Source organism: Bacillus rossius, chromosome 11, assembly GCF_032445375.1.
Source record: "Bacillus rossius redtenbacheri isolate Brsri chromosome 11, Brsri_v3, whole genome shotgun sequence".
NCBI lineage: Eukaryota > Metazoa > Arthropoda > Insecta > Phasmatodea > Bacillidae > Bacillus > Bacillus rossius.
The window spans coordinates 55,719,655-55,732,442 of NC_086338.1; the positions used below are offsets into that span (position 1 = coordinate 55,719,655).

Here is a 12,788-nt window from a genome sequence, read left to right on the forward strand (position 1 = left end):
CTTATACTACATTTATGCGACCTCATGAAGAATTATATGACCTTGCGCGAATTGGGGAGATCTTCATGCGCACCTTGTAGATACCTAGGGTGATCTCTGGTGGCTTTGTGCGATGTTGTACGATCTTGTGTGGAAGTGTACTTACTACCGTGTGATGTTTTTTACCTCGTGGCGATCTTTCTGTGATATAAAGTGATCTTTGGTGACTTTATACGACTTGATACGGCCTTGTGTGACCTTGGATGATCTTAGTACGACCTTGTGTGACCTTGTGTGATCTTTGGTTACTTTATACGACTTCGTACGACCTTGTACTACCTATTGATGACATTGTGTTAACTTGCAGTTATATAGTGTGATCTTTGGTGAATTTATGCAACTTGGTACGACCTTGTGTGGCATTGTACGACTTTGTGTGGAATTGTACGACTTTGTGTGACCTCCAGTGATTTTTGGTTACTTTATACGTCTTCGTACGACCTTGTAATACCTATTGATGACATTGTGTAAACTTGCAGTGACCTATTGTGATCTTTGGTGACTTTACACGACTTGGTAATACTTTGTGTGACCTTGGACGATCTTTGCACGACCTTGTGTGACCTTGAGCGATCTTTGGTTGACTTTATACGACTTCGTACGACCGTGTGTTACCTATTGGTAGAGACCTGCAAAATTCGCGGGTTCAATGACCTCCGGAATAGACTCTACTACACTCTACACACTCGGGCAAATGCCACCTGTTCATTGGCTGCTGACTTGTGAGTCGTCTCGACTGAGAGTCTGTGATTCGACACTTCTTCGAGCGAGGGTCTCTGATTGGCTCTCATTTAATCCAGATTAACGGTGAGCCAGTGGTAGAAGCAGCGCTAAGGTATAATTACTTGAATTGTAGCATACTATCACGAAATGAATCCGCGAATTTTTGCAGGTCTCTACCTATTGGTGACATTGCGTCACCTTGGTTGACTTTATATACGACTCTGTGCGACCTTGTGTTGCCTGTCGGTGACGTTGCGTGACCATCGCGGTGCCATATAGTGTGACCTTGGTCGACTCTGCACGACCCAGCGACCCGGAGCGAGGGACTGAGCGCAGGCGGACGTGTGTCCACAGGCTGCTGGTGGGCGCGCCGCTGGACCAGAACCTGCAGCCGCGCACCAACAGGTCCGGCGCGCTGTGGCGCTGCCCCATCACCACGCTGGCCGGGGACTGCGAGCAGGTCGTCACTGACGGCAAGCGAAGTAAGCCCCGGCCTCGCTGACCTCCAGTTACCCCCCCGTATACCTGGACTCCTGGGAACATTCGCGCTTCGGATGGACCTCCAGGATAGACTCCACAATCCCCCTACACACACTCGGGCAAATGTCCACCTGCTCATCGGCCACACTGACTCGTGTCACCTGTCAACTGCGGGACGCTTGCGATTCCATACTTTTTTTGACGTGACAACGTCTAATAAATCGATGAACGCCGGCTGCACGCACGGAAAAGTGTCCCGTTACGCACAATGTTCCGTTACGCTGTGTCCCGTTACGCTCATTGTACGCTTGCGCCGCATCTATCTCTCTCTTCCACTCGACTGTTTATAAAGTGAAGTGAAAAGTTAATGTGGTTTTTCATTGCTTATTACAACTGCAATTTCGGCAATAAAGGTTAATTATTCTTGCATTTTAAAAATCTGATTACTAGTATGATTTCAAGTATTTATTCTTTTATTATTTAAAATTGAACTGATTCAATTTTATTCATAAAGAATGCAATCATTTCATCAATGTTTTGTTATGACGTTGTCACGTTAAACTATCGTCCGTAAACCGACTTTACAGACAACCAATTTTTTCGGTTGAAGGAGTTTTTCCATTGGCTCAAAAGTCCTTCAGATAAAACTGTGAGCCGATCAGAGAAGCAATTTAAAGGTAAAGTTGTTTGGATGATATCATATCGTGGAATGAATCCGCGAATTTTTTCCGGTCTCTACCCGTAGCTCCTCCCCTGGCCCTATTGGCTGGCATCAAGAGCTCTTTCTTTCACTCTCGCCGAGTGTCACCCGAGTGTCTCCTTTCTGCAATCACGGTTTTTTTTTACCTCACTATCTTTAATAAGTTCATAATATAACCACATTTAACTATCTACAAAAGGCTAATCATACAAAAAATAAGAGCCCTTAATTATAGATTTTGTTTTACTAACTAAATGCCAAAATTTTAATGGCAATCGTAGCATATTGTACTGAAAGCACGGAATCATGTTTTACACAGTAATTGGATTAACCTTTCCTACACAGCCCTCTTTATGTTTTTAGTATATTATTCATAAATCAATAAAAAATCTATATAAACATGAGTGTTTCAGTTTACCTTGGGGATAAACATAATTTTTTATTGATTTAGCGAAATATACACTAAAAAAATTGGTTGTCTGTAATGTCGATTTACGGACGATAGTTTATTGTGACGTCATAACAAAACAATGATGAAATGATTGCATACTTTTATGAATAAAATTGAATCAATTTTATTGAATTATCACTATTTCGTATGTATACAAAGAAGGAGTGGAATGAAATCTACAATTTAATTGATATACTTTTATTTGCACTCATAAATTCAAATATGTTTATTACTTTAACGAAGAGATTATTTTAACTATAACTTTTATACATGTTTTCTATTTAACTTCTTCCAATATGTGTTATTCTGTAAAGGATAGGACGATGATAGGAAAAGTAGGAAACGAATGGGAGTGTTTGAAGTTTAATGCGCCTCGAAAAAGTCAAATCGATGGTTGTTCCAATCGAGAGGAAGAGAGATAGATGCGGCGCAAGCGTACAATGAGCGTAACGGGACACTTTTTCGTGTGTGCAGCCGGCGTTCATCGATTTATTAGACGTCACGTCAAAAAGAAGTTTTTCGACATAGGCTAAGTACGAACGATTAATCTGAAATCGTATATACCGAATGATTTGAAGCTTTCAGTGCGTTCTATAAGAGTGAAGTAAAAATTAATCTTTAAATTCATAGACAACCATTAAACAAGGACTTATTTAGTAGAAAACTACTTTTATAGATGTGCCCTTCTTCGCCATTGTTCATATATACAAATATATAATCAAACCGAATCAAATTTTGAAAATTCATTAACCTAACACCGTTAATTCTCGTGGGAGTTGATTTCCGTAAAATCAGTTCTTAGTGGATGCTAATATAGCACAAGGAACATATCTGCCAAATTGTAAGTTTGTAGGTCTAATAGTTTCGGAGATAGTCTCATCCACTGAATTCCTTAACCCATCCGCGTTCACCTCCTTTTTCGAAGTTTACTTCTGTAAAATAAAGTCGTATTTGAGGATTTCAACTTATTATGTCGTAATGAAGCTGCAGTCGAAGTTAATCCGCTGAATTAAGACTCCTCTTGTGTGTGTATAGATGTACACACACACACACACGTTTATATGTTAATGTACATTCTACCCAAATATTTGTAGTGTTATAACGAAATAATTTATTAGTGCCACAAAGTGGCTCACGTAACGACAGCAAAAAAAAACAAACAAAAAAAAAACACGGTAGTAAAAATGGTTTTGTCACGATTTTAATTATTTAAATTTTTTTTGCTGTGTTTAAGTTTAAGAATTTTTTGAACAGAGTGTAGCATCTTCTGTTCGATTCAATCAAATTTTTTTTTAGTTTTCTTTTACATAGCTTGCCCCGAACTGACAAGTCATGGTCGTCTTGTGTTTCTCATTGGCTCAGTTATCATTGAGAAATAGCTAGAGACCGGAAAAATTCGCGGATTCATTCGGCGATAGGCTACAATTCAAACACACATACCTCTTAGATGATTTTTCCATTGCTTTACTGTTCATGTGGACGAATCTCAACCAGTTATAAACCCTCAACCAAAGAAGGATCGAATCACAGACGAACCATCTGAGACGACTCACAAGTCGGCAGCCAATGAACTTGCGTTATTTGCCAAAGTGTACAGGGGAATGGGCAGTCTATCCTGAAGGCCATCGGAACCGCGAATTTTTCCGGGCCCTAGAAATAGCTCCTCACACAGACTTTGTCCAGTAGAAAGTCTTGAAGTGTACACAAAATGTGATGATATCCACTTATCTCTATTTTTTTTCTCTCGGAATAGCTTACTTTTTCTAATTATAATCTAAAAATAGGATCATCTGCAATTTTATATGAACCTCCTTGAAGTCTGACTGTCCCAATTTAGTTTCAGAATATTTCCTAGGTGTATAATCGTTCAGCCCGACTCAGTTTGAAGTTTCTTGTTCTTCGTAATGGCAAGTTGGGTTTAATTATTCAGTTATTTTTTTAAAATATTTACTGTAAGTGTGACCTGAAAAGATGTACCCGTACTCATATCTCGTAGTAAACTGTTCAATAGTTTCTGGTGATATTGAAGGTGCTCAATTTGTCTTTGAACCAATAGACAGTAAGCACTGATAAATTAATTAATGGACCTTTTATCTTTTGTGTGTTGTTGAATGTCTAAGGTAGTCTCCTTAAGTTAAGGTAGGTACCTCTGTCACGTGACCATATGTGTCCAGCGGTGCGGAGGTGATGTCTTGATAGTGATGGGCTCCACACTTGTGAGACATCCTGTGCTGATCAATAGAGAGAAAAAAAAACGGGGGGGGGGGGGGGGGGGGGTGTCGCCAGTGAAGTGCAATGCCTAATCGCGTGAAGTGTAGGGCGTGGTCCTCCAAGGGCCGAATCGCAGTACAGTCTGTTCAGATAATCGTCCTCGCATGAAAACGACACCCATGTTGGTTTGGTGTGTACTTCATTGTGGTGCTCACCCCGTGAATTAATTTTACCGTAATTTTAATAAGTGCCTGTGAGCGTTTTACTTAGTCCTGTAACTTAGGAACCCTAATTTTTCAGGATAAAAAAACTGTTGTGAATGGTCCAGTGTATTACTGTCGCCTGCAGGAGATTTTTTTTTTTTTAATATTTCGCAGTTTTGTATGTTTACTTAAAACAGTTTGATATTCAAAATGTTTGTTAAATAAGGTAAAATGGTCTAATTGTTTTATATTCATTGTATTACTGTCCTAATATTCTAAAAATAATGGCCTTTCCTGGAAACATTTAGAGAAACTGCAAAACTGATCAAATAAATATCCCCTCCTCTAAAAAAAATCTTATTTCTGTTAATTTTTATTTTATTTTTTCAGGTATTGACATAGGCAGCAAGTGGTTTTATTGGTATGGTTATAGTTTTGAATTATTTGTTGAATTTATTTTACCATGTGTGGCTTCTCTTGTACTGTACCTAATGTTACAACCCCCCTTTTTTGTTTCCGATGCTACGTGGACCATAGTTATGCTTAAATAATGGTTTTTGTTTTTCTATGTGCAGCATGAATAGCTGTTATTGTGTTGCAAGACACTTAGTGTAACTCTGTAAGACTTTTAGTAATTAGTGAAATGACTGACTGCAAGTAGTGTATTATGAGTCCAAAATATTTGCGGGTTCATTGACCCAAGGCTGGATTCAATTAGTCATCTACGTAATATTTCGGATTTCGCTTGTTCATTGGTTGATGACATAGCAATGCGTCTTGAGTAGAGTTCTGGTAACTGCTAATCATTTAGAAATTATGTGGGAATCTCTGATGAAGTTGGACAACCACAAAAAAAAAACACATACTTGCAAACTATTTATCCCAGATAAGGTGTCCATTTTTGAAAAAGTGCTTCAGCGAATATTCAGTCTTTGACAGACGGACCTTATGACTTATTAAAAAAAAACAAGTGCCAGACTGGCTGATCGTGTATCAGTTACATTGCAATCGTACTTCAGTAGTCAGCTGTCCTAATCTAAATGTTTGCTAAAGCACCTGTCGAAATAGGGGAAACTTTATCCGGAATATAATAGTGAGTAGGTGTTTGAAGTTGAAACTGGTTTCAAATAAACCCGCAAAATTTTTGGACCCTAGATATCATGTCAGGGTGTCTACATGTCACCATAGTCCCAAAATTCACCAAAAAGAACGGAATTGTAGGACTGGCCACACAAGTCACTGTTGTAACTTGCAGTTTTTGTACACGTTAGTTAATAGTCACACATTAAATATATATAGTTGGAGATTGTTCACTTAAATCATATGGATATTACATCTGAAATATGTGTTAGCTTTCTAACAAAAAAAAAATTTGATATTTTCCCGCGAAAAGTATATTTATTTTGTATAATGTTTAATCTTGTTTGTAATAGATAAATGACGCGGTGATATAAAAAAGTTGTAGGAAATCGTATTAAAAGGTCCTGAGTAAGTTCTGAAATTGGTTAATCTGGTGTCTGTAGACATCCTGTACGTGTATCTAACCTCGTGTAAAAAAAATTGTACGATGCCATGTAAATTTTAAGAAATATGTACAACATTAGTGTACAATACAGTATAAGTACTGTTTATAGCATGTAATGTTGGTGTATAATATTTTACAAGTGACGGTGATAAAGATTGTTGCCCAATTTAAACTCGACCAAAAACATTAAAATAAATCCCCTACTAAAGGATGAGGAGCAGGGATACAGTTGGATGGCAGTTGCATGAAAATGAAACGCAGTACTTTAGTGACGTCACGCGGACGGCAATCGTTCATTTGAAGATGAAGTCTTCTTCCCCAGTCGGGGTTGTCGCTCGTTGGTCGAGGGGGGCAGGAGGGGGGCTGGCTGGTGTGGTCACAGCTGACCTACTCCCCGGTGAGTGTGCAAGGCGAGATGAGATGGGGAGACAGCAGTGATTGGCAGCAGTTGGAGTACCACCAGAAAACCCATTCGCAAACCAGTGCTGTCCGTCTCCAGTGGCCTCCAGTGGCCTCCAGTGGCGTCCAGGGGTCTCCAGGAGTCTCCAGTGGTCTCCAGGGGCCTCCAGGGTCCTCCAGGGGCCTCTAGGGGCCTTCAGGGGTCTCCAGGAGTCTCCAGTGGCCTCCAGGGTGGTGGGGATTTTTGTGCTTGACCGCCTTAACACTTCAATACCAAGAGTTGCTTTCCCCCCAGACTGGGCAGTATTTCGTCATTACAACTGCAAGCAGTATTTTATAAAGTTGTGCTAGCACACACGTTCTTCAATCACGAACTCCACCATCAGGAGCAGTTGTACTCCAGAGTGATTCAGCAGCAAATGATCAAAAAAAGGGGGTGGGGGTAGTGCTGGCCGTTATTCTTCCCCTTCCCCCTGTGACGTCAGAGATAAGAATATTTGTACAGTTTTAAGACAAAATTGTATTTATTTAAATACAGCTTTGCATGTGTTATTGTTAGAACTCGTGTTCACAAACAATTGCTGAGCGTTAAAAATTTGTTTTTAATTTAAATTAATTTGTTCACTGTATAGAGTTAAAGTAGTTTTCAAAACCTAATAGTATTAGTAATGTTGTGTTTTCTTTTCTTTTGAATTTTTAATGCTCAGTATGTTGAACCAGATAAGTTCCAACTAGTATGAAATTCATTAGATGGCGCATCTACCTGTAGGCTTATAATAAGTTACTTAGTTATTCATTGTAGCATTTAGTGTTTATAAGTAGTATTTCTGCCATTAGTAATAGATTTAAGAACATTATTGTACGTTAGTCTCTCTTCCTTTTATTAGTATTAAAGAATGATTTCTTAGTTTAGTTTTTAATTTTTAGACTTACGTATCGTAAAACTTATATATAGGAAGATTAGAAACAAAAAAAAAAGGTTTTTAAATTCTTAATAATAAATAATTTATTTTTGTATTTTACACATGACTATAATTTGACAGAAGTACATAATAGATCCTTCTGAAACTGAAGTCGAAGTGAGGTGCAGGTGCAGGTTACGCCATCTTGGATTGTGACGTCAGGACCGCCATCTTGGTGTGAATATTTTACATTTTTCCTAAAAAAAAAATCATAAATTCCCAAAAAGGCACAAAATTTCATTATTTTAAGGGAAAATGTCCATTTCTAGAGAACATTTCCCACTTTTCCCCTCAAAAACATTTGGAATGGCCATTTTCCTCCGAGAGAACAAATTTCCCTCAAAGAGGGGAAATTTTACTTAAAGAGCGTCGATTTTTCCCAGAAGCCCCATCTGGGGTACTTATCTATGGATTCAGACCCAGCAGATGTCTCTGGCTGCACAAACGTGTCGGGTTGGATTTTCGTCGTGTTTCCAACCTTCCTCGTTCCATCAGCCGCGGAGTGAGTTATTTTTCAGTAATGACGCCACTGTGAAACGTAAGCTCATGTCCTGTAGTGTTAGTAAGAACATGGTATCATTATAATATGTAACATATAAACCAGTGGCTAAAAATTCAATCAATACTGCGGTAGCACACACTAACAGTTGACAAGAAATCCAAGGTGGCGCGTTAAAGATGGCCGCCATGACGTCATACTGGTTGGCATAGTTTATATTCCTTGTTATTAGTCGGCTGGACAGTATTGAGGAGGAAGGATATGTTGATATTTTTGCAAAATTTATACACCAAGAATCGAACCCTGTACCGCCGATCTCGATGACGTGGTTTTTATTTATAGATTAAAAATTATTTTTAAAATTTTTGGAGATTTTTTGGATAATAATTACGGAATTTCAAGATGGCGGGAAATTATAGAAAACAAAATGGCGGAAGGTTATAAAATATATAGAAAGTTCTAGACAACAAATTGGTAAAAGTTTTAGAATCCAAGATGGCGGAATAAAAATATGGCAGCCGAGGTCAAAGGCCAAGGCCATCCAAGATGGCCGCCGTGACGTAACAATCCAATATGGCAGCACTTCACGCCGACTCCAGTTTCTGAAGGAAGCTATTACTTACGACTAACGACTCTCACATTTTAAAAGGTGCATGTTTGTCGGTCATGAATGTGATTGGAGGAAGGGGGAAGGCGATGTTATACATTCAGTATTTTGGACTTGTGCTGTTTAGTGTAGATCTAGGTATAGTGATTTGTTGTGTTCTGGATTCCATGTTCATGTTGGAAGAATGACTGTGGCATCCACTCGTAGTTTCAATGTGCGGCATGTAAATTGTACGCTCGATGGAATTTGAACAGGTTGTAAGCAAGAGTTTAGATTTTAGAGTTTAGAAAGTATACTATCACAAGCAGAGGACTAATGCTGAATAGTATTGATAGAATTGATTGTTTGATTGAACATGTTTTTAAATCTTCAGCAATCAAAACTATCTTCCATTTTGTATGATTCGTAGGTTCGGATTGTGAAGTTTTTTTTGTGGTTAAGAAACATGGGATTAAGATTTATAATCAAAATAGTGACTTTATTTAGATTTATTTTCAAAATGGTCTTATGATCATCACCTTTGTTTTCGAGAGAAAAAAATATCATGCACTTGAGTGCGACAGTTTTCAATTATATGAGGCAGGTTTTAAGTTTACGCTCTTGTTGTTTGTTCTATGTTTGACGGAACATTGCCTGAAATACGGTAATGTTCAAACAGATTTGATATTCTGCGGGATTTGTCGTCAACTTGGGCTGCTATTGTTATTTTGTAATATAGGAGGTTATGCTCAATAGATTCCCGATCTTTGTCACGTTGCAACAGCATAAGTAAGACTATAAGGCTATGTTTGTAAACTACGCAAGGGACGTAACAACGCAACGACGCAACACGCAACCAACGCAATAAAATCACGGTCACCAACCCTACAGTTTGAAATTGCTAAGCGTTCGGAAAAACAAGTTTCTTTCCAGGGATTTTCTTTTTATAATTCATGTATATAATGAAAAATACATACATATATGAAACCGTGGATAATTTGTTTTAAAAGTGTCATATTCTTTCACCGCGTGAAAGTTTAACAAGTAAATATGTAATGCATATAATAAATAATTAACATCGTTGTCTTCTGTGCACACAACGTCTTTGTCTTTAAAAAAGTTTTCGGAACACTCCTCTTCAAACTTGGAAAGCGGAAACGCAAGCAGAAACGCAAGAAGTTGAAAGTTGGGCTATGCTTGCGTTGCGTTTTCGCGTGTTGCGTTGTTTTGACAACATTGTTGTTGAAATGTTAGCGTTCTGCGTTTCTTGCTTCCTTGCGTAGTTTATAAACCCGGCCTTATATTAATTAATTAATTAATTAACAGACGAGGACCGGTAGGACGTCGCTATAAGATTTCCTTCATAGTCATGTTAGACCACAGAAGTTACTTTTCAGCAATTGTCCAAAGCTAGTGATTTGTGCTCTTGTCCAGTTGTGAATTGTAACCGACACAAATTTCTGTACTCTTAAGTTGCGGATTAATATTTAAAAGAAAATGTCCACGGTGTTCGCAAGTCGCAGTAAGTGTGCTGTTAGGCCTGTGCTGCGTGCAGTCCGCTACAACAGCCAATCGCGTTGTCGCTGAGCCGTGTCGGTGTTGGCAGCCCTGAATGTGCTTGTTCCTAGTTTCTCTTTGTCATGGCAGGCGGCTTGAGGCCCTGACGCTCTGCCAGACCCTCCAACCATGTCGTTCAAATAGCCTCTGTAGCGTCCGTGTTTTGTTTTTGACGGTTTCCAATGCTTTAGCTTACAATCATGCATATTTTATTTTTCCTGTAGGACGGGTTCCAAGATTGGTTGGATGTATCGATGTATCGATGTATGTGCCCAGCGGAAACAAAAATGGCGCACGGGAGTTTTTTTTTTTAAGTCAGAGGTTATGGAGTTGAAATTATACATTCGCGTGAGTTTTGTCTATGAAGTAATTCCGCTGAATGTTCAAGATCGCAGAACATCCGAGTGTTCTGATGACGATGGTAGTTAATGTTAAAGAAACCCTTAAAAGATTGTAACGAGTTCAGTGGCGCGATGTATTGTTGTAACTGTTTTGATTGAGGTTATGTGCCCGGTTTTGTTCGACGGAGGGATTTGTTGGTTATGTCGCTGGTGGAGACTGGTTGGAGACGGGAGACGCGGCAGGTGACAGGGTCTGAACCGCCCTAACGTGACTTGCCTAGCCGGGGGCGTAGCGCCGGGCCATCGCGCCTCTCATAATGTGTTGTCTGTTTCTGTTTTGGCGGTGGTTTGCAGCGGCTTCAGACGGCCAGTATGACTCGTGTAAGTGGTAGCTATGTCCCTGTGGGCGCGCGAGGGTCGCCTGCTCGAGTTTGGTTTTTGGCTTCCGTGCAGTGAGCGTCGACTGACCTTTTTTTTTCTTCATTTATTTAGCTTTTTTTTCCTTCCCCCTCACTTCCTTTTGCCTGCGATTCCTCGCACCCCCCTCCCCTCACCCGACCTCAAAGCATGCGCACCGCCCCCTCACGGCCAATAACAGTAACCACTGTCTGCGCGCGCATGCAAGCTTGCCTGGGTGTTGCCGACTAACCACCGCGGCGGGATGCGAGCCGCACCCGAAAAGTCCCGGAGTTCTCCGAACTTTACCGAAGTTTGCCGATCACTCGTGATAAAACACTATATTGAAAGGATTTATATATTTTACGGTCATGGAGTTTTTTTTTTTAAATAACTCTAACCTAATCCAACCAAGCTTTCATTTCAAGTACGATAAGTTAACCTAACCTAACTTAACCTAACCTAACCTAACGTAAAGTAACCTAACCTAACTTATTTCCCCTTCCCCGAAAAATATAAAGAATTATTATTTACTAGTTGCGTGCCTGATGGGAAAGTATTTGATTTTCATTTTTGATGAGTTACCAAAAAACGCTGATACAACTGACTCTTTATTTACAAACAGAAACCTAAACGCCAATTTCCATTTTTCTAACTGCAAAAATGCGAAACTTCCGTACAAACTTTCATAAATCCTTTGTTCGTGTTCCGCTACGTTACATAAGGAACTTAATTCTTCTAGTCCCAACGGTTTAAGCCGTGCGTGTGTGTCATTCAGTGTTGAGAGTTTTATTGAGTAGATGGAACTGACCGAACCTAACCTGCTTGAACCGCCTGATTCGGTAAACTTCGGTTAACTCCGGTAAACTCCGGGTCGAGGTGGCTCTCGTCCCTGTGAGCTGTGAGCTGTCCCCTCGGCGGTCGCGCGCCGCGATGCTCGTTTGTTTGTTCGTGTGTTTGTTTGTTTCATTGTTTGTTTGGCGGCGAGGTGGCCTCGCTGGCGGGCCCGAGTGACATGCTTGACCGCCGGGTCCAGGGATAATGCACGTGCGGTTTGTCGGGGAAAAGAAACACACACACACACACACACACACACACACAGACAGACAGATATAGAGACTACATAATCGTTTGATGAGCAGACCGAAATAAACTATATGATGAAACGGCTCCGATAAAAGCGAAAAAGAATTTTAAAAAAAAAACAAAAACTAAAAACCCCGACTTTGGACCTGATTTTCGACAAGGAATATTATTAAAATACTGCCCACATTGTTAAAATTCACTAAACAGTTAATACTTTAACGTTTCCCTTTGGATTTGTGAACTCTTGTTTGCGATATGTGTGTGTGTGTGTGTGTGTGTGTGTGTATAATTTCGTGAATAGAACGGAAATCGCATGGGAACTAAGTAAATGTTTTACCACGGTCCTGCTATCTTTGGCGGATTCCGAAAAAAAAAAGTTCACAAAGCCAAATGGAAACGTTATAGTTTTAACTGTTTAATGAATCTTAACAATATGGACAGTGTTTTTTTTAAATATAAAATTCCTTGTCGAAAATCAGGTCCAAATCCGGGGTTTTTAGAATTTTTTTTCCAAGGTTTTTTTTTTCCGCTTTTATCGGATACGTTTTATTATATAGTTTATTTCGGCCTGCTAACAACGATTCTATAGTCGACGCAGCTGCTCCGGCAGCGAATTCTAGCGGCGGGCGC

General features: G+C 39.7%; 1 protein-coding gene across 2 annotated transcripts in view; it reads left to right on the plus strand.

Annotated features, from left to right (window-relative positions):
• LOC134537046 (integrin alpha-PS1) overlaps positions 1 to 12,788 on the plus strand; it is a 123,231-nt gene that overhangs the window by 72,623 nt on the left and 37,820 nt on the right. Inside the window, exons 2-3 of one of the 2 annotated variants that reach the window (XM_063377269.1) lie at positions 1,117 to 1,244; positions 11,031 to 11,057. In XM_063377269.1, coding sequence (XP_063233339.1) covers positions 1,117 to 1,244; positions 11,031 to 11,057 — 155 coding nt within the window. The remainder of the gene's footprint in view (positions 1 to 1,116; positions 1,245 to 11,030; positions 11,058 to 12,788) is intronic. The other variant, XM_063377270.1, reaches the window with a different exon arrangement.